Here is a 25,237-nt window from a genome sequence, read left to right as displayed (position 1 = left end):
GTACAAGGTCGATGGCATGTTGAATGTCTCTCATGGGTGGTAGCTCGTTTGGGAGGTCATCTGGCATGACATCAGAGAATTCATTGAGGAGTTGATGTAGAGGTTCAGGTTGTTGATAGGAAGGGGCCGCAGATATCTCTTTGATCACAAGAGCAAATACAACTCCTGTCTCCAGACTTTCTTTCTCAAATTCGCCATAAGATAATAGAGCCAACTGAGGACCTGACACTTTGCCTGTCTGCGATGGAGAGGAGGTGGTAATATTAGTCTTGGTAGGTTTGATCGCAGGATTGGCTGGGCGTAACGTAATACTTTTGCCTTCATGTTGAAAAGTGTATGTGTTTTCACGACCACAATTCTGCACGCGATGGTCATAGAGCCAAGGTCTGCCAAGTAATACATGTGCAACATTCATAGGCAGTAGGTCCAAATAAATGTCTTCATCGCAGGTCCCTAGCTTAAGGGAAACAAGACACCGCTCAGTGACTGGGAGTTTAGTTTTATCAACCCAAGCTACGTGAAAAGGGTGGGGATGTGGTTCAGGCTTAAGATTGAGACGAGTAACGGCAGACTTGGAGATGACGTTCATGGTACTACCACTATCAATAACCAGTTTACATGTTTGGTTATTGCATGGAACGTAGGTATGGAAAATACTAGTGCGTTTCCAGGAGTCAGGCAATGCAGGTGCAGAATAGATACAACGCATAACAGAAACCTGATTGAGTATGTCATCCTCAAAACAATCGTCAATTTCTGGGTCATACACACCCTCAAGAGGATCCACAATCTCTATATCACAATGGTCGTCTGTGCTAACGCTGATAGTTAATGTGCGTTGTGGACAACGAGAGGCAATATGTCCTTTAGCATGGCAATGGAAACATTCAATGTGGGAATTATTAGAGACGATCGGCCCTTTGGTAGGTGGCGCAGTAGGATTAGATGGTCCAGAAAATTCAGTCTTCAGACCCGGGGTGGTAGTGCGGGCGTGGTTGGTGGTCGTAGGCTGACTAGGATATCCTGGGTAACGACGTTGTGGTCGTAGATAGGCCTCAGCTTCCAAGGCTTGGCAATAGGCATCTTCTAATACATCCGGACGTGACCTACTAACCTCGCGTTTGATATCAATCCGAAGGCCATGAATAAAACGAGAAACTGTGACTGCCAACTCTTCTTGTAGGGCAGAACGCAATTTGTGCTCCACAAAGCGAGAATAATAGTCTTGGACTGTTGAAGTACCCTGGGAAAGAGTCCATAATTGATCTAACAATTGGTGACGATAAAAAGATGGAAGGTATTGTTCCCGGAGTTTCAATTTCATCTCATCCCATAAGATCACAGGGGTTTGTCCCAGTTGTTGGAGATGATGCTCAGTAGCCTTCCAGTACTGTTTTGCGGCTCCGACGAGTTTAAGTTTGGCGAACCGGATCCGTTGTGCATCGGACATGTCGTACCATTCAAAATAATCTTCCATAGCCGATATCCAATCAACAAAGATAGTAGGATCCCCGCGACCATCGAAGTCAGGGGCAGTAGGCTTGGCATGACGGGCGATCTCAAAATCCAAGTTGCGGTGGACGACGTGATGTTCGTGGGGTCGGGGTGGGATAATGGCATCCGCGAGAGGAGAAACCATCGTATGTTGGGTATAATGGAGTTTAGGTACAGATCCTGCGGAAAAATTTGGTTCAGAGTGAACCAGAGATGTCCCTGCAGAAGATGATGGAAGGCCCAGGTGGCCTTGAAACTTGGAATCCTTAGATGGATTGGGAAGGAGACCAGCCTGGAGAGAAGGGGTGCACGAACTAGAGAGGACAGCAGATGTGGAGGATGGTTCACGAGTCACGGTTGAGAGGTGGGTGACGAGCAGCGTCACGGAAGCTTGTAATTTGGCAATATCTGTGGACATGGACGAAAATTCAGTCTTTTGAGCAGCCATCAATTTGGTGAACTGAGTTTCCAAAGTGGTGACATCTGTAGAAATTTTCTCCTTGAATTCCTGAAATTGGTCTGCCAAATTGGCAACGGTGATGTTGGGAGCCATGACGACTAGTAGAGGCAACGAAGCAGAGTAACAGCGGCGGAGCAAAAGGCTCTGAATACCAATTGATGTAGCACAGCCCTGGGTGTGTTAGTTTTAACACTCAGAGCAATAGGACAGAAAAGAATAAGAAAAGCTGAAGGAAAGAAAGATAGAAGGCAGGCAGAAATCAGAGAGTTAAGAGAAGGTTTAATCAATATTCAAATCTGAATTTTAAAGAACTACATAGGGGTATTTATAGCAAACTAAAACCTAGAGATAATAGGATTAAAATCCCCAGCTAAAACAGAAATCCTATTCCTAATAAAATAGGAAACTTAGAAATCCTACTAGGATTTGGAAAACTAAAGAATAAAGGAAACTAACAAATAAATTAGGAAACTAAACAATGTAGATCCTATGCATCCTGCATCACTATGATTTTGAACTCCATAGTTTTAAACCAGTACAATCTCATATTAATTATGAAAAACTAAACCAGAGTAGTAGGTTTAAATTTCTAGAGATATTATAATTAAGGATCAATTACAGTAAACCCTCCCAAATTATGGAATTCATTACAAACTCATACCCAACCTTTAAAAACCCATTTGACCGATATCACAATTTATAAAAACCCTACAAATGACACTTTGTTACCCAATCTGTTTATAGATTTGTTAAATGTTGATGTTGCCAATGTAAATCCCATTTTTAAAGCTGATTCGAACTCCACATAGAAAAAAACAATTAAAAAATTGTAAGATTAAGAACTTTGTTTCGGTGCTTTCCTTTGTAATAATATATATAAGAAACTTCTGGCAAAGGAAGACGTGTACCTATTTCTCATAAATTAATGCTTGTTGTCCTCGATCGATGTGTTTGTCCTGTGGACTAGTAGTCTGTTGATCACAGGTTGCACTTCCTTAATACGGACGGTCATGATCGTACGTACATATAACATCATCGTTGTTCAGTTGCTTGACTTTATGATACAAATGCGGTGTCTGTTCTTGATTTTATGATACAATATACTCATATATATCAAAGTTATACGCATGCAGTTAACACATGAAAAGAAAGTTAAATACTAATTAATTACCACAATTTTGACAAATTAATTCATATGTCGACAGTCAATGTCATCATCTTATTGTGGGATAAAAAACTTCCATGATTAGCTATAAGATGGCACAGTGGCATCAAAGTTTCTCTCATTCAGCTAAGATGTCACTTTTCTTCCTTCCAGATGGTCAAAAGTTAAAAGCTAATTAAGGTGTTTCTCATTTTTCAATCTGCTGGGCACGGTTAGTACAATCTCCCTGTTTCTCACGCTAGCTAGCCTATATATAGATCATACAACTACTAGTGCCTCTCTCATATTGATTAACATAAGAGATCATTCGATATCGATATCGATATCGAAAATGCCATCTTCTTCTTCTTCTTCTCCAAATAATTACAGTACTAAAATATTGGCAAGTATTTTGTTTGCCATATTATTAATCTTGTGTGCAGGTGCAGGATATGGTGAGGCCCAGCTGAGCCCTACGTTTTATGATGAAGACTGCCCAAATGCCACAAGCATTGTGCGTGCTGTCATTGAAGAGGCTTTGCAGACAGATCTCCGTATTGCTGCCAGCCTCACCAGGCTTTTCTTCCATGACTGCTTCGTCAACGTACATATACATATACTTTATTACATTATACATGCATATCTATATGCATCAAAAATCCTCTTACGTACATATATATGGCCTGATATAATCTATTTAATTTCAGGGTTGTGATGGATCAATCTTGTTGGACAACAGTAGTACCATAGACAGCGAGAAAGGAGCATTTCCAAATAACAACTCAGCCAGAGGATTTGATGTTGTGGACAACATCAAGACTGCTTTGGAGACTGCTTGCCCCGGCATTGTTTCCTGTGCTGATATTCTTGCCATTTCTGCTGAAGAATCTGTTTCTTTGGTACATATATATATTTCAACAACAATACATACATACATACATATATATATCGATCTCTTCTTGAAATTAATTTTATGGTTGCAGTCTGGAGGCCCCTCATGGACAGTTCTATTAGGAAGAAGGGATAGCACAACAGCGAATCGCACGGCTGCCAACGAAGCCCTTCCAGCTCCCTCTTTCACCCTTGCCGAACTCAAGGCCAGCTTCGCAGCTGTAGGCCTCGACACCACTGATCTGGTTGCACTATCCGGTAAGTAAGGAAGGAAAGAAAAGAAAAAAATGGACATATTAATATACGTACGTGTGTGTGTGTGTGTTGCTCTTTAGTGACAACATTTGACATGCATAACATAACAGGTGCTCACACATTTGGGCGTGCTCAATGTCAATTTTTCTCCGACCGATTGTTTGCCTTCAACAGCACAGGCAGTCCGGATCCGACCTTAAACTCAACCTACTTAGAAACACTGAGTGCGTTATGCCCGCAGTCCGGGAATGGGAGTGTGCTAGCCGATCTCGACCCTTCAACTCCTGATGGTTTCGATGCCGATTATTTCTCTAATCTTCAAGTTCATTATGGCCTTCTCCAAAGCGATCAAGAGCTGTTTTCGACCACCGGGGCTGATACCGTTGACATTGTTAACAGCTACAGCGCTAATCAAAGCGCCTTCTTTGAGAGCTTTGTGATATCTATGAATAAAATGGGGAATATAAGCGTCCTGACCGGAACTGATGGAGAGATTCGATTGAACTGCAGTAAGGTTAATGAAGATTCATATGGATCATCTGCTACTTTGATAGCTGAGTATTAAGGCTATGAAAATCTAATCAAGCTTAAAGCCTGATTTGATGATTATGATGATCATGTCTATGACTTCATGTTCGAGCTTATATGACTACGAGCTCATCACTTTCTATGAAAGTTCTTGAATAAAACTATGACATGATTTACAATTATACTTGTTTTTTTTTTTTTCTTCTTCTTCTACTTTCCTATAGAGATGCTTTTGTTTATGTGACTCAGGCACGCACTCAGGATTCAAAAGTAAGGTGGGTTAACTTTTAGGCCAATTTTTCCAATCGAAAAGTTTCACTTGAAAATTTGGCGAGTCTACTTTGTTTTTATTATTTTATAGAATATTTACAAGGATGGAGGTGAGTGAAAAGTCACTAGTGGGGATAGAAGATGCATACACAATACAATATAGTTTGCATATAAGTAGCGGTCAATGGACACGCAGATGTGAGGTTGGAGTCACCTCAGTGGATTCTAAAAAATTTCCCAAGTTTTCGGTTAGACTGGCCTAACTTATGTCTAATGAGCTGAGCATATAGTGTGAGGAACACCAGGGAGGCATCAGTAACTGCAATCCTGGTATCTCAAAGGAGATTTTCTCTCCTCCTCTGTTAAATTCTGCTTTCTGTAAACGGATGGATCAGCATCCCTCCTAAAGGGAAGTATGTATGTACTTAACGTATGAGTTACTTTTACAAGTCAAGGTATATACAAAAACCAAAACTCATTCAATCACGCGTGTATGTTGATAAGATTTATACTCAAACTAAAACGTGTTTTACAATCAATGGCATTCTCATATCGTTTCCTTTAATTATGGCAAGCAGAGTGGAGAGTGTCGATAATATTGTCGGAAGCATTTGTAAACTAAAAGCTACAGCTACAAAGGGCGACATAAAAATGATTTGTACATTTCTTCTTTTATTTGTGAAATCGTTATTGTAACAGAAAAATGACATAAAAATACAGAGACTGACATAACAATCAAAGAGCACAATAACAAGTTTGATGAACTGTAATGGTAAGGGGAAGAGATGGCACGCTTTCGTTTGATAAAATTTGGAAAAGATTGGCCTCAGTGAGCATATGAAGAGCCAAATACATTCTCAAGAAAGACCGATAACCTTTCCGGTAGTGGTGTCAATATCAATGTCAAGAAGCAACGCCTAGTCAGGAGAGATTGATGCGCAATTCCTTTTGTCAGTTATAAGACTAATGGGAGGAAGTGACTAACCGCTGCTCTTCCATCATCGGCATGATGGATACAAATAACTGCATCATATGCCCCAGCACCATAGACTTTTGTGTTTGATATATATGCCTGGCCAAAATTCACATAACCGGCCTCAACCAGAGCCACATTCTCAGTTATGCAGGCATTACTACGCGGCTTCCCAGCAACAATTTCCAGCCCACCACCCTGCATTTTCAAGCCCCTTATAGTTGCAACTACAACTGCACAATGTGGTGTTGAACCACTATACCAGCATTTTATATTCATGAACTTCTCAGTATCAAAACCAGCTTCTGTGACCACCAACCCACCTGAACCAACCAGTTTCAGTGCACAATGTTTGCAAAAGAACCAGCAGCATGAACAAGAACTTGAGTCCCTTCAAGAGTTTGCCTTAGAGGGTTGATAGCATCCTTCATTAATTAGCATCATTAATGCACCTCTTGCACCAGGATCATCAACACTTTCTGTTTCCAATCACCATTTGTCCATCTCCGCCAGAGACGTCTGTAAGGGCCAATACTGTCATTATTTCAGTGGCAACCGAAGCATCAAATCATGTTTCCCTCGCCATTCCTTCCTCTTACCCTATCCATCTCCAGCCTTCACCTCTTTCCCACATGTGCAAACACAACTTTGCACTAGAGCACATTATCCCACCCCTTGCCCAACTACAACTTTTGTTCTTATCCTTCTTTACTATCTATAAGATCGAGAATACTTGTTGGATTTTCTCCATGTGATGATCTTTCCAAAAAAAAAACGTATACTACTTAATTTTATTTTCTCCATATCTAAAATGGTGTCCTCTGATTTTGTTGTTTCTTCTGTTTATATTGCTTCTGGTTACGTCTAAGGAGTTGAGCATATATAAGCTCGTTCCATGTATCAGGAACACCAGGGAGGCACCAGTGACTGCAATCCTGGATCATAGGTGGTTTTCTCTCCTCCTCGGTTAAATTTGGCTTTCTGTAAATAGATGGATGAGCATCCTTCCGGAAATCAGTCATTGTTGTAATGTTCAGATAGAAGATTGGCGTCTTCATTTTCTTGACTACTGAGTCCAAGATTTTCATGTTCGATGGATATTCACCTCCATATTCTGTGGATTCCATTTTTGTAGTTGGCTTTGTCTCACCGTGACAATGCCCTCCAGAATTCCATTCTCCACCTCTGTGAAAGAGTAAAAAGATTATGAAGATGCAATACATTTGTTAACCAACCATGCGGTTCTGAAAGTCAAAGTACTTCTTGTGTTTAATGTACCTAAAGTGAGAAGGTGAATAGCCCCGGAAGAAAACAGCAGTTTTGTTAGGATTTACATTGGTGTCCACCCATCTTGCCCATGTCGTTAAAGCTTTCTCAAATGCGTCGTCGACATTCAATTCACCATATACATGGCTACCCTCTTGATAGTAACCCTTCCTGCAAGATAATTAAATAATATAACTTTCCAGCCAAGTTTCCTAACATCAATGACATGGTGTGAAAGGGAGCATGAGTCTTACCCACTGGAAGTTTTCTCATGAGTCCACCAGTGACCTGTGTTAAAGATGAGAACATCTGCATTTTTGTAGTTATCAGAGGATCTCTCAATCAAATCAATGCGAAGTGTTTCCTTTTTCGATCCACTTGGTTCTGGCATCTCCCATTCTTGAACTAGAAATCGCGATTGAAAGAACTCCACTGAACAATTATAATCCTATTGATCCATTCAAGAACAAATACATAGAAACTACTTTAGACTAGCAACACCAAAACAAAAGAAGGAAGAATTCATCAGGCTATAAATTCCAAATGAGAGATGATAGATGATGAACAACATACCTCGAATATAAAAGAGTAAGAACCCTCTGTACGAAATTCTTCCCTACCAGAGACTTCATAAACTTTGCTCTTATTATCCACTGAATTTCTAAGAATACAAAGCAAAGACTCCCACATATTCCTATTGAGAGAATCACCAACAAAAACTAGACGCTTTCCTGTCAATAGTCTCAACATCTTCTTACCATTCAACCTGCACAAGACCAAAACCAACATCACTAAAATAGAACCGACAAGCTTTTCAAAGTTCACTTGCAACATAATAACCAATTAGAAGCAAAACCATTCTCGGAAATTACCTCAAATTAGTAGTCAAAGCAAATAAAATATAGCAGAAACAAAGCACACTTAAACTAGAAGTGAAAACAGTTCTGCAAATTACCTTGGGATATTGCAATGTTTGGGTTGCCATCTATACCTCTCGTAACCATTATCAGGCCTACCGTTAAGAAAACAATTGAAAGGCTCATCTATAAGAGGGCAAGACCCCGGAGCATAAAGTGGGTACCAATTATCTCTCACCCAACTTCCATCAAATATGTCACAAGCATTCATCAACTCAGACTTCAATTCAGTTTGTTTGCCTTGCTTCTTAGACGTGGCCTTTTTGCCATCACTTTTCTTTTTCGAACCATGTTTTCCATTGGAGTCTTTAGAAGAAGAATGAGAACGCACTTTAGAATCTTTAGGCTTCTTTGTGTCCTTTCTTTTCTTGGAGCCCTCCACTTTCCCGGAAAATTCGATTTCGGTGTTGCTGGAAGTCTGATTGGTGGATTCCGAGAACAAGGAAAGAATTGGGTTGGATGATTGAGCATCCTCATTATTATTTCCCTTCAAGCTTTCATTTTTCACCTCACCAACCTTCAAACTTGCAATCTCATCCAAATGTGGTGAAGAATCAGGTTTCAGGGCAAAAGGGTCAACTTTCCGGGAAAGCTCCAAATGGGCATTTGGGTTCTGAGGAGAAGAGTAGAAGGAGGCATGCAGGATGCTCTTGAAGCGCAGAGGAAGAGGGTTGAAAACCAAGAAGAAAGTGCAGGCAATGAAGGCGAATGTGAATGCATAAGTAAAGGCCATGGATTTTCTTTTGCTGACCAAGATCGAAAGCAGAGAAAAGTTGCTGGGGTCTATTTTTGTGGGCGATGAGTGCCTTGTTGAAGGTGGGCTTGTATTGCTCATGGCCGCTGTGGAATCTGTGATATGCGCAACTGAGGGCCGAGGAGAGACAATTGTCATCGACTCGGCTATTAACCTTGTGTGCAATTGGTGCCTTGTTGGATTGGATTGAGGAGAATCCGCCATTGTTATATAACTTGGTGTTTTTGTTGCTTCTGTAACTCAACAATAAAAACTAACTGAGGACAGGGAAGAAGGGTCTGATGTGAGTCTGCTTTATGACAACCCTGACTTGCCTGAAAAAGGGAGAAAGAGATGGTAGAGAAGACACAACGGAGTTTTGGGTTTGGTTGATTTCAATTGTCGTGAGAATTCATGCCACTTTTCTGTTAAGTTGTGGTTAATTAGTTAACCTAGTTCAAGACATTTGCTATTTTTGGAGATAATCTGGCAAGTGAGATTCTGTTTTGTTTGCTTGTTTTTTATTTTCTGTTTTTTCAGTTGCTCGTTGGAAGATCAACTGTTTCTTTTTGTCTTTTGTTTTTGCCCTTTTTATTTATCGGGAAGATGCTAAATCCACCACATTTTTGGACTACATTAATTAACTACATGATGCAATCAATTATGACGTGTAATTGGTGCTATTTTTAACTTTATAATTTGGATTATCAGATGCATCTTATAAAATCAAGAAATAATTTTATAATTATTATTCATCATAATCCTCTTACCTATTTTCTGATATGAACACATGCATGATTTAATTTGCCAAGCAGAGCATCAACAATAAACTTCCTAAACCACCTCATTAGACAAATTTTAGGGAGGAATTGTAAAAATGAAACTCCAACCATGCTCCCTATCCACGTCCTAAAATAAGGAGTTTTCTAGGAGCTTCTAAATCTGAGGAGTAAGAAATGATTCCTAGTGGCTCCCTATAATAGCTTCTTATATTTTTAATAGGGATGGACCAATCAAAAAAGAGTTATAACATTTATGACTCTCCAAATTAGGGAGTATGGTTGGAGTTGAAATTTTTAGAGAGCTTCTAAAATAACTTCTTATATTTTTAGCTAAATTTTAGCTAAGAAATAGAGAGCATCAGTGTGGATGCTCTTATACTTTTTAGCTAAATTTTAGCTAAGAAATAGAAAGCATCATTGTGGATGCTCTGATGTAAACACCAAATGTGTGGTTGTACAGAAACAACTCTTATAATAGAATAAATTATTCATCGGGTTAAAAAACACAATAAGCTAGTTATCAACTTCAGAGATTTCTTTATTTGTGAAATCGCTATCTAGTAATACAGAAAACTGGCTCAAGATGCGAAAAAACACAATTTCAGAAGTTTGAAGAACTGTATTGGTAAGGTTGCCTCTGTGAGCATAGCGAGAGCCGAATGCAGAATGACATTCAAGAAAGACCAATGACCCTTCCGGTGGTGGTGTCAAGATCAATGTCATAGAAGCAAGGACGAGTCGGAAGACCCGGCATTGTACTCATTGTTCCCACCAAAGGATATATAAATCCGGCTCCAATGCTAGCCCTTACATCCCTTATTGGTAAGACAAATCCGGTGGGGGCTCCTTTCTCAGAAGCATTATGTGAGAATGAATACTGGGTTTTTGCCATGCATATTGGCAGACCAGAAAACCCCTGCTTGCTGTACATCTCAATCTGTTTCTCAGCCTACTCACACAAATGAAGAAAACTCATATCAATAAGCACGTCCAGTACACTTCTATTACAAGAGTTTTTCTTCAGTGATGCCAAGAATAAAATGAAAGGAGAAATGAGAAAGTATGTCTACCCTCTCTAGAAGAATCAAGTTCTGTTTGCAGCACAATACGTAGTTTTTTTTAAAATGAGAAAAACAAGACAAATAGTTGCATTCGTTGGTAATTTGTCTTTCAATGAATCAAAATTAAATTAACTCCAGATATTGAACTTCAAGGATCTCACAACAGATAAGCTTACCTGCTCTGAGTATTCAACACCGCTTGCACCATATGACCTGGCTATTGCCTCTATCTTCTCTTTAATACTAAAATCCAAAGGATATAGAAACTTCAATGGTTGTGTAACATTCTCACAGGCTCTTTGGACTGCAATCCCTAGATCTACCTGAACATCACAATAAACTTCATCAACTATGCAGACCATTTATGGCAGTCTAGAGAAATACAAGGAGCAAGTTATACATGCCGTTTCCTGGACCAATGGAAGCTCCGGCCTTCAACGGATGCAGACATTGGTAGATTTTCTAATTTTCTTGATATTTATTTCTTTGCTATAGTTGAAGGTATTTTTCATTCTAAGATGTGCCTATTGTCAGAAATGTAATGATTCGAAAGGAAGTGAGAGAAAGCAACAACACAAGCATAGTTGAATACAGTTAAAATCACAATTCAAGAAAAGAAAAAGAAAAAAGACATTGAAGCCTAAGCACACGATGGAATATCTTTGAAGAACTATGATTTATCATACACTGTCAAGAGTACTATTAGGCTCCAACGGCACGTAAAAGAAAGAAGAAGTGAAAGTCTAAACTTGGTTTATCCTGGGAGTAAAACTGGGATTGCTAATTGTAGTGGGGTGTCCACTGCAAGCAAGAAGAAAAAGCTTCTGCATCATGCAATAAGGTAATTCTAGAGCTCACAAAATGCTTAGTGTAGATCTTATAATTTTTGTACTCTCTCACATAATTTCTATATGCTTCAAGAGAAAGAAATTGATCTCTCTTAGTCAACAAAAACTAATTAGTTAAAGGGATATATGACTAACCGCTCCTTTTCCACCATGGGCATGGTGAGTACAAATAACTGCATCATATGCCCCAGCAGCCAATGCTGAATTTCTAACTGCATTTAGTTCTGCTTCACTGTCAGTCGAGAACTTGTTCACAGCAACAACAACATTCACACCATAGGCCTTAGTGTTCGAAATATGCTTGGCCAAATTTATACAGCCTGCCTCAACCAAAGCCACATTCTCAGTTACATAGGCATTGTTAAGAGGCTTCCCAGCAACAACATCCGGCCCACCACCATGCATTTTCAATGCCCTTATGGTTGCAACTATAATTGCACACTGTGGTGTTAAACCACTATACCGGCATTTTATATTCATGAACTTCTCAGTACCAATATCAGCACCAAAACCAGCTTCTGTGACCACAAACCCACCTGGTCCCACCAGTTTCAGTGCAATCTTATCAGCCACAATAGAGGAATTCCCATGCGCAATGTTTGCAAAAGGACCGGCATGAACAAGAACCGGGGTCCCCTCAAGAGTCTGCATTAATGTAGGGTTAATAGCATCCTTCATTAAAACAGTTAATGCACCTCCTACGCCAAGATCATCAGCAGTTACAGGGTCACCAGCCTTGCTGTTTCCAATCACCATTTTCCCAAGCCTCTCCCTCATATCTGCTAGAGATGTTGTAAGGGCCAAAACTGCCATTATTTCACTGGCAACTGAAATATCAAATGCTGTTTCTCTCACCATCCCTTTCTCATCAGGGCCTTGGCCGATTGTAATCTTCCTCAAGAACCGGTCATTTATGTCCATTACTCTTCTCCATGTGATAGAATCTGGGTCAATATCAAGCCTAGCAAATTTCTTAACTTCTTCTGGGGTAAGATCCTCAGGACTGGTCTTGGAGATGCCAAGCTTCGTCAGACGTCTAAACATGATGTCATTAAAGCTCCGTTTCCCTTCTTTGTTTGGTGGGCATAACCGGTTCATTAGAGCCTTATCTGATTGGGTTGCCTCATGGAAAATCCGAGTATCAATGGCAGCAGCCAGAAGATTGTTTGCAGCTGTAATTGCATGAATATCTCCTGTTAGGTGAAGATTAAACTCATCCATTGGGATCACTTGACTGTAACCACCACCTGCTGCACCCCCTTTAATTCCAAAAGTTGGTCCTTGTGATGGTTGACGAAGGCAAGTAACAACCTAATATCATAAAATAAAAGGGGAGAATAGGTGATCAGGACCATACTATCTACTTCTGATATATAACTGCCAATTTTAAAAGTTTTCTATCCAAGAAATTGTCATAACAATATAAAATTCCATTAGCATTGAGAAGCAGTACTAAGGAAAGCTGGAAAAGTCTCTACCTTTGGCAGGACCTGCTTTGTTTTTAAGTCTTTCATACAAACTGCAATATTACAAGAAAACTTAAAAACGAAGGAAATAAATACAAGGCATGCTTGAAATACTTTGATTTACATTTTGAATAAGACAAGATGGAATAAATGAACTGATTTCTTATCTCATCTACAGGATTCTCTTTCGTCATAAAACACACTCTATCTCTTCAGATGCAGAGTAAACAAGATTAGTATGCAGAGAAAATTCAAAAACCAGCAGATAAACTTGCGTATGAATCTTGTTATTAATGCTTGACAGTCTAATACGCAGTGGCGTTTTTGCTCACCAATTAAACACTCCAAACTCAGCATTAACATTTAAAATCAGTTTCTTGATAAGAAAAACAAAGGCAGCCCCAAGTATAATCAATAACAAACAGCAAGTAATCAGTTTAAGAATTGCTGATTCCAATTTTTTTTTGTTCTTCTTTTGATAAGCCAATTCCTAGAAATGAAAATATGGACAGAGCATTAGATTGTTGTATCTTAACAAATCCAAAATATAAAACAAATTTTCTATCAAAAACCAAAAAGGGAAAAAATTTCACCTTCTTATCCTGAAAAGCACCCAAAGCTTGACAGAGTCCAACAGTAGTGGTAGACTTGCCTTCTCCGAGAGGGGTAGGTGTAATTCCTCCAACCACAACATAATACCCATCACCAGATCCTTTCAGCTCATCAATCACAGACAAAAGAACCTATAAATACACCCAACCCAATACGCACAAATTATATGCCCACCCAATGACCAAGTAAGAGAAAACAAATCAAAAGGTAATTACATATCAATGACGCAAATGAATGAAATGGGCACCTTGGCCTTGTATTTTCCATAAAGATCATAGTGCTTGGGACTTAGATTGAGGTCCTTGGCAATCTCAGAGATGTGGAAAGGCTCGACAGAATTGGCAATGTCTATGTCTGCTGGGACCGGAGACGCCACCTGCAGCTGCCTCACCGTCTTTAACGACGACGAAGAACTCATTTTGGGCTCCGAGAAGAAGATGTCAAATCTTTTGGCTTCGTTTTTTCTGGGTGTGATCTCTTTTATTTGGTTTCTCTTGGCGCTGGTATCGGCTGACTCGTTGAAGATGATGAAGTGGAGAGGTGGAGTTTTGAGGAACATTGATTTGAGTGCGCGTTTTAATACTTAATTCTTATCCTGCGGGTCCAGGATTCTGAGCTTGCTGGGCCAAATGGTTGGTGAACCGGATAATGTCACATGTGGTATTGTATCTGTGATGAAATCTGAACCGTTGGATTAGAATTTCAGAGGATTGGATGTGTGGGGCCCACCTTATATTGTCATACATGCGTAGACAAATACCTTATTTATGTACAATACAATCAATTCAAGTTCAAACAAGTTTCTCCTCAACAAAGACTAAGGTCTTTCCAACTCTGTTTTGTAGTGGTATTTGTCACGTGACCGGGCTATCTTAGGGTCATCCCGACTAAGTTAAAACAGTTAGGGATAATAAACACAATTAAATCCATTTCTCAAATCACGAGCATGCTTAAATTATCGAATACACTGCAAATCAGGCAATATGTGTAACACATTCGGCGAAATTCAATAGACAATAGTATATGGAAAGAAGCCAAAACCAGCAACTTGGGAAACAAGATTAAATGAATTAATGGTATTGCTAAAGTTTCACAGCTCAAACAAGAGTTAACAAGTGAGAATGTGATTTCAAATATTAAATTGAAAGAGTCTGAACAAATTACAAGGCTCACCAGATCAATGAGAGGCGTTTGGACCAACCAAATGCTTGGTGTTATGATCTGATTGTAAGAATTAAGAACCACCACAAGAAAGCAAGAGAAAATGAAATGTGGGCAAGAATTGTAAGAGTTCAAGGAAGAAGATGAGGGAATGTGAGGGAAAGGGCATGCACTTGATGAACAAGTGGCAACCTGAAACATTGCCATTTACGCCCAAATGTACATGTGTTGTCATTGAGGGTAGAGAAATTGGTAGCTTAGGAAAAGGAAAGGTGCATGCATATAAGACACATATATATACAGAGAGAGAGAGAAAGATGTTCAACATATTAAATCAATAGCCAACGGCATTACATTGAAATATTCTTAATTGCGAATGTCACACCGAAGAATTTCTCGACTACCAAGTGAATGAAAATAATTAATCAATAGGGCTACATGTCACATTATATTGAAAAATACTTGAATGCGAAGATAATTAAGCGCACAAGCCATATAAACTGCATTCATAATTCTCACGACAAACGGGGCATGAAAGCTGACAAGTGAGCCAAAGATTAGTGCAGGTCAAATGGAAGGTGTGGTTGCATGAAGGCACAACGCGGCAGCAGTCACCATTCACCAAATCTTCAAAGCAAATTTCACACCGCTTCTGCTGGCAACTGCTTTTTCTGTAAATTGTGGGCTTGGAGGCAACAAGAAAACGAACAAGTGAAGCAATTAGCAGAAGGAGAAGTAGGGTTCCATTTATGGGAAAGTTTGTTAATTGCTTCCATTCATGCCTTGATCATTTCTCTTGATTTTCTTTCATTTAATTGTACTATTATTTTTTTATCTTAAAATTAAAGTATCCTTTTTTTGTGAGGTAAAGTTAGCAATTTCGGATATTGATCATATTTCATTCACCCAGCTGGATTACAATTAGGAGATCAATTGTGATCTTTAATTACCATCACATATCTTTTTTTTAGGGAAATTAATGTTTAATTCAATTTCAATTCATGTTCTTTTTTTGTCGGTGGGAATATGTATACTTGAGTGACTGAAAAAATCTTAACATTTCACTTTGCTTTGATTAACCCTTTTTTTATAAATATAGAACAAGCGATTAAGAGAGATTAGCTCCTCAGTTTGCTTTGGATTAACCATTAATTAAAACAACATAGCTTAGGGCAGGATATAGACCATTAAAATGCAACGAATTATGTAGAAATGTTTGTATCTCACTTACTTTGAGAGGAAGTTAATCAATCAATAATAGGTTACAAAGTTCTTACCATCAATTTTGGTGGGAAGGTTAATTGGCTCCTGAATGGTTGGCTTTACAATTGGTAATTGACATGGAGAGTGGGTACATTTATTGTTTTAGGTTGTTTCGGATGTTGAGGTACTCTTTTTTCTTTGACCGAATTTCTTCCACAGAAGATCTTATAACTATTTGTACTCTAGCATTTATTCAATGAAATTTCCACTTTTCGATCAAAAACATGTGTATTACATAATGACAAAAAAAGAAAAAGAAAAGAGAAATGTGTGTTACATCAATAAAACATATAAACTAGTTAATTAACACAAGTCATATACAGTGGAGATAGGGTTACGACAAATGGGACAAGTAAGCTGAGAAGTGAGCCAAGGATCAATGCACATCAAATGAAAGGTGTGCTTGCAAGTAGGCAGAACCCGGCAGCAGTCACCGTCGACTAAGTCCTCCATGCAAATAACACATTGCTGCCGGCAACTTCTTCTTCTGGTTATGAATTCACGGCTTCTGTAAATTGTGGGTGGCGGCAGAAGCATCTCCAAGGCTTTTCTTCGAAATGGGTCAACAATGGCAAGGAACAAGGAAACCACTATCATGACGACAGCTAGGATGCCGATTGGGATTAAACTTGCAAGCCCAACAAAATAACTACTAGAATTTATAATCTCATTTATTAGAAAAATTCCCAACAAAACTAGTAGAATACCAAGAGCATTAGGGTAAGGAGAAGGAGGAGGATGGGGAGGAAGTGATGGTGTTGAATAAGAAGAAGGTAGCATGGCTTATTGATGTTTGCTTAAAGTGAATGTGATCATTGTAACATAAAGTTTAGGGTTTATATATTTTAAAAGCAAATAAGTTCATTCCTGCATTCGAGGATTTGTGTTTGAATTTTCACTTCTTTAACATTGCTTGTATCGAAAAATTATAACCAATTTATATGAAAGTTGCCTCCATTATGCCTTGATCATCTCCCATTTCTTTAGATTTTCAGTCCTTTAAATTTTATTATTATTCTTGTCTTATTTTCCTTATTGAAATATTATGTACTTGTATAATATCTCTAACATTTTCATTCAATTATTATGTTTCCCGATCAATTATTATTTATTCACACATAATATTGTGATGTGAAGTTGGCAATTTGGAAAAGATTTCACACTATTTCATTCAACCAGCTGGATACCTAAAGAACTTTCTTCTTTTCTTTTCTTCTTTTTTTTTTTTTTTTGGGGTAAATGTTAATTGTTAATTACCATATTTTGGCTGTCAATAGGAAATTGATTGTGATTGATTGTAATTGACAATCTTAAATTACCTTATGTTTAAGCAATTTAACAATTAATGATGGGCAAGTGGTTTGTAGCTCAATATTTGTTCTTCAACGTGCAATCAAGTTTCTAGATTTGATTCTCTCTCAATATCGGTCGTACTAAAAAAATAATAATAATAAGTAAGATGGTGTAAATTTAGGAGATTTATTTTCTGGTTGATCTAGGCCGAACCGAAGGAAGGAGAGGTTACTTTTCGAAAAAGAAAAGCAAGGCCCAAAGGCCCAAGAAGCTAACAAACCAGTTGCCACTTACAATGCCTACAAGCCGTCCTCTTCTTTCGTTTCCTCCCTCTCTTTCTTCGCCTCTTGTACTCCTCAGTCCTTACAGCCGCCGCCTCTCAATCTCTCGTCCCTTCTCATCACTCCCCTTTAAACTCCATTGAAGATTGTTGCCCAAGCTTCCACAAAAATCTCTCAAGGTAAGGTAACTCGTTCTTAAACTCTTTTCAAGTTCAAGCTCTGTGAACCAACTTTTTTTTTTTTTTTTTTTTTTTTTTTCTGATTATGACTACACAAGTCTTCGTCCTATTTGGTTATGGTGCTTTCGAGAGATGGGTTTTGCTTTGAGGCTTTCAATTTTGTTTTACAGCTTGTTTTTAGATGGGTTTGTTGCTCTGTGTTGTGTTGGGTTGCCTTTACCTCTTCGAAATCATTTTCAGCTTATTATTATATAGATTGGTCGAGTTAAATTCAAATTATTTGTTCATATTTCTTGTTACTTTACTCAGTATTATACCATCACATATTTGCGTGGATCACCTTTTTTTACAGTGCCTCTTTTGGCTAAGTCTATGGTAGACCTTGTTGACGGAGGTTAAGACTGTTTGGGTTATTCCAAAAAGTTGCTATGATCTTCTCTGTTTCCATTGTGTCATTTGGGGCAGGGGGAAGCGTGCTTCAACCTTATGGGGTTGCTTGGTACAGTCTCTATTTTGGAACATTTGGATGGAGCGCAACAAGAGGATTTTTTATGAGGATGAGGGAGTGGTTGTTGGTGTGTCAATTCAAATTTTGGGGCCTTTTTTCTGGTTCCTTGTGTTTTTCTAGGCCATATATGATTTCTTTCGGTTCTTGAGCTGGGCCAAATGAATGCATTAGACTTAAAAAGGTATAAAACAATTTTTTAACATAGGCCACCTAACATGCAACTAAAACGGTGCGTATTGTAATTAGGGCACCTAACATCATCTTCTTCACTAGTTAGCCGCCTCTTCTTCGCACAGCAACTGTCTGCAACTGAAGATTCGCAGCAGCTGCAAGCGCAAGTAACTTCTTTTCTTTATCATTCTTCCTTCTTCCTCCTCCTCCTTCTTCTTCTTCTTCTCTTTTGGTTGCCGTCAAAATTACCTCTTGACGTTTCGGGACCGTATCCATGGAGCATATCATATCGCTGCTGCTGTGATGTGAAGTGTTTGTTTGCGACTTGGTTTCTTTGGGTCTTTCTGGTGTAGCAGTCTTTGTGTAGTTTGGCTGGTGTCTTTGTTTTTTTAGTCTGTTTTTCTGTTGTTGCTCGTTTGGCTTGTGGATTTCTTATCCACCTGTGTGTTCCTCTTTTTTTTCTTTCAATAAATTTCGTTTCTATTAAAAAAAAAAAGTTGATATTCTTTTATGTGATAATCATTACTATGAACGCACTTCTTGAATTGTCCTGCTGTAGAAATTCTAACAGAATCTTCATATGCCTTTTCACTGACAGCAACTCCGCCAATGAAGAGTAAAAAGGGAAGTAAGAAGCGTGCAGCAGCACCGGATCCAGATCTTCCAACTGTTAAAGACATCGTTGAACTTGGTAAGGGTTCTTATACTCAACACGAAACTAGGAGCACCGTTTGAGATTTTTGAATAATACTGGTTCTATTCCAAACCCCTCTCCATTCAAGAGGGGGGAAAAGGAAAGGATTAGATAAAGTGCACTACTGCGTGTGTACTATCAAAATTAATGTTATTATGATGAAGTATAACGTGAATCATGATTATTTGATTACATTTTTTTCATATTTTATTCAAACTTCCTAATTGTAGATTAGGAGGACAACTGTTCATGCACAATATACAAATCTTGAGCATTTGGTTTGTTGATATGTGTACCCTTTATCCATGTAGGTAATGGAGAGGCTGCAGACGGAGTCCTTGTTGAGGATGATTTGAATGAACCAACCATGGGAGAAAAACTTGAAAGTTTAAATTTATTAGATAATGATGGACCAAAGAGCCAAGATAAAGAAGACTCTTCTCTCAATGCAAAGCCTCCAAGTGCAGACTCTGTTCATATTTTACTTAAACAAGCACTACATGCCGAAGACCGTGCCCTTCTATTAGATTGCTTATACACCCAAGATGAGAAGGTAGTAGCTTCCATAGTTCATATTAATTATTTTAAACTGATGTTTTAAGATAAGTGTTAATGTGGATGATATAATCTATTGTTTTAGGTCATTGCAAAGTCTATCTCACTATTGAATCCATCTGGTGTTTTGAAGCTCTTACAATCTCTCATTTCTATTATTCAGTCGAGGTAAGCTAGCTAGTAGTACACTGTATATGCCGGATGATTTTTTGGCTTACCTAATTGATTCATTTTTATGCTGTATTTTTTTTACTTCAGGGGTGCAATTTTGGCATGTGCACTTCCATGGTTGAGAAGTCTACTTCTTCAACATGCAAGTGGTATAGTGTCCCAAGAATCTTCTTTAAGTGCCTTGAACTCCTTGTATCAGGTCAGCAACTTTTGATATAGATATATCCCCTCCCAAAGAAAAGTTATTGTTTAAGAAAGAGGCCAACCGGACTTCGTTTCGAAATCGAAATTACTTAGTTGAATGTAAAATTAAACTTGGAAGTGGCATGCTCATGTTCTACGTATATCACTAGTTCATTTTCGTTTTTCTTTCATTTCCTCTTTTTTCTTTTCTTAGAGAAAGTTGCAAGTGAATAATGAAATGGTTAATATCATGTCATAGGAAAGCCTTCTAGTTTTTGTTTTTTCTAATGGAATTTATCATTATATATGCAGCTCATTGAGTCCAGAGTTTCCACTTTTCAGTCATCTCTTCAACTATCAAGTGTCTTAGACTTACTTTATACAGGGGTAAGGGTGCTTGTATTAGTGAAATTCATTGCAAGTGAGATACTCTCGAAAACTTAGTTAATGCAAGCTTTTTGAACAGGTACTTGATGATGTGGATGAGACTGGCACCACAATTCCTGTTGTTTATGAGGACAATGATGACAGTGATGAAGAGGAATCTGAGGATGCCATGGACACCGATCAAGACGATGAAGATGAAGAGGAGTCAGATGCAGCACTTGATGGTGTTAGTGATTTTGAAGGAATTGAGGACATAAGTGATTGATGCAAAATTTGAGATTCCTTCTGATTGTATTCAGATGGGGCTGATAATGTTCCCAATTTATTAGTAATTGTACCAATCACATGAGCATTCAATATGAAAGAAATTTTGTTGCATGCTTGTCTATCCTTCAAGTTGAAAAACCTTGGAAACTTGTGATGGAGATGAAGAAATTTATTAGGCATATGGAGAGGAGGGAGAGACAGTGGTGAGTCACGTGTGATCAGTTTTACTTTCTCCACCGTCACTGAAAGTTTCCGAGGTTTTCGGTTGATAATGTATTAGAAGGGACTCTTGAGTCCAATATATTTAAATAGCAGCTATACTTTTGAAATATTTGAATGTCACAAATCAGACAATATTTAGATCAACTTCACTGTATTCACATGAAAAATACCTAACAAGCACGAATAAGCTTCAACAAAACAACTAAATAAGCTTCAACAAAACAACTAAACGATAAAAATTATAATTTTTCCCCCCTTTTGACACAAGCCAACCAAGATTTCAACAAGATGATAACAAAGAGCCAAGCGAACCTGTCCAGGTACTTCATCGAATATACTCTTTAAATACTCATATATATTTAAAGGATAGAGCTGTGCGGATATGCCATTTAAATATTCAAATATATGGAAAACGTATGGCTATATTCTTTATAAAAATAAAAGATTTTTTTTTATTTTAACAATAGTATAGCCGCGCGGTTGTACTCGGGTTTTTAATGTTTTCAAAAATAGTATAGCCGTTTGGCTATACGATTTTTCAGCTTTTAGTAGCTAGGAGGCGCTAGGGGGGTAATCTTTTTTTCAAAATAAATAGTATAGCCGGGCGGCTATACTATTTTTGACACGTGGGCTTCCAATGGCTGGAGCCTGGAGGCGCTAGGCGGGTCACTTATGTTACTAAAATAAGTAGTATAGCCGCGCGGATATACTCCTTTTTAGTCTAGCCGCGTGGCTTTACTCGTTTTTTATTTGTTTTTTATAAATACTTGGGTTTTATGTTTTCAAAAAAATAGTATAGCCGCGGCTATACTATTTTTGACACGTGGCACCTAATCTCCTGCAAGCGGAGAAACAGGGAAACTTTCCTGGCAGCAAGTTTCTCACTCTGTTCTGCAACTTCAGCCACTCCAGTCCAGTAACCTCAAGACACGCACCTCACTAGGTGCTCAAGTCGTTGGTTGATAACCCAACTAAGTCCAAGTGATACTGATTTCTGGGTTGATTTTTTGTTTTCAAATTTATTTAAAAGTTGGGCATCTGGTTTAGCAATTCAAGTTTTGTCGTTTTGTTTGAAGGTGTGCGTTTGGTTGCTTTAGGCTTGATAAGGTGGAAGGGAACCCACAATTGACACAGGCGACTGGAGGAGAGAACCCGCCTAGGCGGCTACGTGTCGAAACACGTATAGCCGCGCGGCTGTATTCTATAAATAGATAAAACCGAGTTTAGCCGCACGGCTATATTTGTTTTTTAAAAATAGTATAGCCGAGCGGCTATACTATTTTGAAAGATTATAGTGTAAAGTATAGCCGTGCGGCTGTACTATATAAATAGAAGTTTCCTACAGTATAGCCGCGCGGCGAGACTTTGTAAATTGAAATTTTCCAACGTAGAGCCGGCGGCTACACTGCAAAGAAAGACCCATGAAATGTAGTTCAGCGGATTGCATTTCATATATGACTGAAAATTACAATTCCACTCCTATGACACTAAAAAACCAAAGGCACATTCCCATCTATCTCACAGAGAGGGAAAGCACAGGACTTCTAAAACTTTGCCCGGCAACGACAACATAAGCAACTTAAAAAACAACAGCTGAAAGTACAGAAAGTAACAATATATATCACTTCAAACTAGTCCCTGTCCTTCCTATAATAAGGAGTGTCTTCATCTTCATCCTTGGCCATGCCAAAGGTACTTTTGACAGCATCAGCAGCACTCTCTGCCATGTTCTTCACACTCTCTCCAGTCTGCTGGAGGAACCCCTCAGACTTGTCCTTCCCGGCTTCCGCCGTATCTTGGGCTTTTCCGGCCTCTTCCGAGGCCTTCTGCTTGGTCACCTCCTTGCTCTGCCTGGCCTTACCCTTTGCAACATCTGCTTTATCCTTGGCAACTTCTTCCTTCCCTTGGACCTTGTCTTTGGTTGATTGCAATGCACCCCTTGTTCTCTCTTTGGCTGCCTGGGCCGTCTCGTAGGTCTTGTCCTTTACTGCCTGGGCCTTCTCGTCTAGTGAGCCCATCATCTGGCTTGTCTTTTCCTGAGAAAACAAAAAAGTAGCATATATAAATACTTGTTGAAATGTAGCTAAACGAATGCTGAAAAAGGACTTGTAGCTTAAGTGGTTCACCATAGTTGTCCCGTGCACCAGTAATTCTGAGTTCAAATGCCTCTTCTTCAATATATAACTTGTATAAAACGAAATGTAGCTAAACTAACATGTCAATGCATGCATTGTGAAAGAGTTACCTCAGTTTGGCCCTTGGCTTCACCAGCCCTGTAGCTCTGCCTATGAGATGCCATTTCTCTTTCAACACAGTGATTGATATGCAGGAACTTCTGAATGTTTTTGAGTTGTAAACCGTAAAAGGTTACTCTTCAAGTTTGTGATGCTGGGAAAGAGTAGTAGTGCATGCTATAAATATGACTTGAAGTGGGCTAGGTGATTGACATGTGTCCTGAATGTGGACACATAGATGACACCTGGCTTGCTCTCATAAGACATCGATGACTAATATGACTAAGCCTACACCACGTTGCCAGGTGTTGGTTTCGCTTCAGACATACGATTGTTTACTGTAGTACACTGAAATTGATGCCTGCACTCTATCTATCATGCTAGTATTGTATGATTGTATCCTTGTAATTGCTTGAATAATGTAGTGTTACTGTTGTTTTTTACCCCTTCTTTTTTCTCATACAAGTTATATCGGGATGTAGATTTTGAAGATTGAATCTCGGATGCATTGGCGAATGTTCTTAACAAATTGAGTTACAAACTCCTTATGTTTTCAACATTTTTAACCTTTTATGTACGGTGTAAAGTAAATTTTTTCATTGTATCCAAATCAAGCTGCATAACTCCTTTGCGTGGAAATGTGCTTTTCACAAAAAAGGTATAACAAACTTTCATGTGCTCTCTTGCAGCCCATTAGCGCAAATACTAAGGTTGGTATCTTCTAATCACTTGCAAAAATCTAAACATTCACCATGATTATAAATTAATTAACCTTCTTTTACACACAATTAAACATTGGATTATTTGTAATCTTTTGCTTTTCAATTGAATGTCTTTCTTGAATTGTTTGTATTCATATCTCTTACACGGGATTAATGTATTTCTTTCGGTATAGGCCACAAGAGTCTCGTTGGATTTTTCCCACCATAGATTCTTTCCAAAGCAAACACATAAATATTCTTTTTCCCTCTTTCTTCCTTCCTTTCTTTCTTTCTTTCTTTCTTTCTTTCTCTCTCTCTTATCTAAAACTAGAAGTATGTACAGACGTTAAAGATCATGTAGAGTCAGGGCCAGGTCAGCCAAGCACAGTTCAACATTTTGAATTTTGGGTGGTCACATTCTTCTCATGGTTGTGATGACAACTATTCTAAACTTTTGGTGATCAACACATTACCATTAATAAAAAGTAGCTAAGCCACCAACTGCATCATTTGCATTAACTTCCAAAACCTAGTGGAAATAATTATGATTAAAACAGAAAGAAACTCTTCATCCGAAAAAAGCAGAACCCTTAATTTGAAGTCCTGTGCAGTCAAGTCTATGCCACAGTCTAATTAATTATAATTACATATATAATTAAGCATGTGTGGTCAAAGTATTAACCACTAGGCTGCACTTCCTTTTCTCCTCCTATATATATAACAAGGGTTTCCCCAACTCTAGCTTAGGCAAATACACAACTCTTGCTGCAACCACTTCTCTTAGAAAAAGGAAATTAACAACAACAACAACAACAAAATGGTGGTGGAGACTTCCTTGGTGTTGGTGGATAACATATTGATGAAGGTGGCTATGTTTGTGGTAGTTCAAGCTTTGGTTTATCTCATCCTTTCAAGTTCATCCAATCTCTTCTCCAAGAACAAGTTGAGGTCATTCAACAGCTTTAGGCCGGTTCGTTCTGCTAGCATTAACCGTCTTCTGGATGCCATCTCTGACTTACCAACTGGTGCTGCTGATGATCCGGCATCACCATCCTGCAGCCCTAATCCTGCTAAATATAGATGATTATATAATTCTCTTTTATACTATTGATGATGATATACACTTCATTCTTTACGTATAAGCTGTAATATTTGGCACATGTAACTCTGTAAAATATGTCTTCTTTTGTTGTTTAATTAAGTATTGTTATATGTTAAGCAGTGCATACTTCAATTGGGAGAGCAGTCATCAATTTGTAGAGCACTC

At 38.6% G+C, this 25,237-nt stretch overlaps 6 protein-coding genes across 8 annotated transcripts; 2 read left to right on the top strand and 4 right to left on the bottom strand.

Moving 5' to 3' along the window:
- The first annotated feature begins 3,240 nt into the window (after positions 1-3,240).
- LOC117632622 (peroxidase A2-like) lies at positions 3,241-4,954 on the top strand. Its single transcript, XM_034366165.1, has 4 exons — positions 3,241-3,702; positions 3,806-3,997; positions 4,082-4,247; positions 4,355-4,954. Exons 1-4 carry the CDS (start codon positions 3,451-3,453, stop codon positions 4,807-4,809), a joined length of 1,065 nt encoding a protein of 354 aa, XP_034222056.1. The 5' UTR covers positions 3,241-3,450; the 3' UTR covers positions 4,810-4,954.
- A 730-nt stretch (positions 4,955-5,684) lies between these two features.
- Positions 5,685-9,330, bottom strand: LOC117632621 (protein trichome birefringence-like 4). Its single transcript, XM_034366164.1, has 5 exons — positions 8,237-9,330; positions 7,855-8,047; positions 7,536-7,729; positions 7,294-7,452; positions 5,685-7,200 (listed from the first exon to the last, which is right to left on the bottom strand). Exons 1-5 carry the CDS (start codon positions 9,154-9,156, stop codon positions 6,822-6,824), a joined length of 1,845 nt encoding a protein of 614 aa, XP_034222055.1. The 5' UTR covers positions 9,157-9,330; the 3' UTR covers positions 5,685-6,821.
- On the bottom strand, positions 5,998-6,446 carry LOC117632988 (formate--tetrahydrofolate ligase-like). The gene is made up of 2 exons (XM_034366642.1): positions 6,380-6,446; positions 5,998-6,338 (listed from the first exon to the last, which is right to left on the bottom strand). The coding sequence occupies exons 1-2, from the start codon at positions 6,444-6,446 to the stop codon at positions 5,998-6,000; spliced, it is 408 nt and encodes a 135-aa protein (XP_034222533.1).
- Positions 9,331-10,160: 830 nt separating the features above from the next.
- LOC117632620 (formate--tetrahydrofolate ligase) lies at positions 10,161-14,381 on the bottom strand. The gene is made up of 5 exons (XM_034366163.1): positions 13,948-14,381; positions 13,682-13,831; positions 11,758-12,933; positions 10,951-11,097; positions 10,161-10,662 (listed from the first exon to the last, which is right to left on the bottom strand). The coding sequence occupies exons 1-5, from the start codon at positions 14,257-14,259 to the stop codon at positions 10,387-10,389; spliced, it is 2,061 nt and encodes a 686-aa protein (XP_034222054.1). The 5' UTR covers positions 14,260-14,381; the 3' UTR covers positions 10,161-10,386.
- A 3,343-nt stretch (positions 14,382-17,724) lies between these two features.
- Positions 17,725-21,144, top strand: LOC117632815 (WD repeat-containing protein 43). 3 transcript variants are annotated; one of them, XM_034366407.1, is made up of 7 exons: positions 17,725-17,882; positions 19,155-19,247; positions 19,562-19,803; positions 19,891-19,973; positions 20,064-20,175; positions 20,472-20,546; positions 20,626-21,144. In XM_034366407.1, the coding sequence occupies exons 2-7, from the start codon at positions 19,166-19,168 to the stop codon at positions 20,809-20,811; spliced, it is 780 nt and encodes a 259-aa protein (XP_034222298.1). In that variant the 5' UTR covers positions 17,725-17,882; positions 19,155-19,165; the 3' UTR covers positions 20,812-21,144. The 3 variants fall into 3 exon arrangements, with proteins under 3 accessions (XP_034222298.1, XP_034222296.1, XP_034222297.1); XM_034366405.1 differs by having other exon boundaries at positions 17,726-17,877; XM_034366406.1 differs by lacking the exon at positions 17,725-17,882 and adding an exon at positions 18,597-18,723.
- Positions 21,145-22,456: 1,312 nt separating this feature from the next.
- On the bottom strand, positions 22,457-23,403 carry LOC117632309 (late embryogenesis abundant protein 1-like). The gene is made up of 2 exons (XM_034365749.1): positions 23,281-23,403; positions 22,457-23,071 (listed from the first exon to the last, which is right to left on the bottom strand). The coding sequence occupies exons 1-2, from the start codon at positions 23,332-23,334 to the stop codon at positions 22,667-22,669; spliced, it is 459 nt and encodes a 152-aa protein (XP_034221640.1). The 5' UTR covers positions 23,335-23,403; the 3' UTR covers positions 22,457-22,666.
- Between the last annotated feature and the right edge of the window lie 1,834 nt (positions 23,404-25,237).

The sequence above is a fragment of the Prunus dulcis genome, chromosome 6 (genome assembly GCF_902201215.1).
Source record: "Prunus dulcis chromosome 6, ALMONDv2, whole genome shotgun sequence".
Lineage (NCBI taxonomy): Eukaryota > Viridiplantae > Streptophyta > Magnoliopsida > Rosales > Rosaceae > Prunus > Prunus dulcis.
Note: the sequence above shows the minus strand (reverse complement) of the source record. Positions and strands in the feature narration are given on the sequence as shown.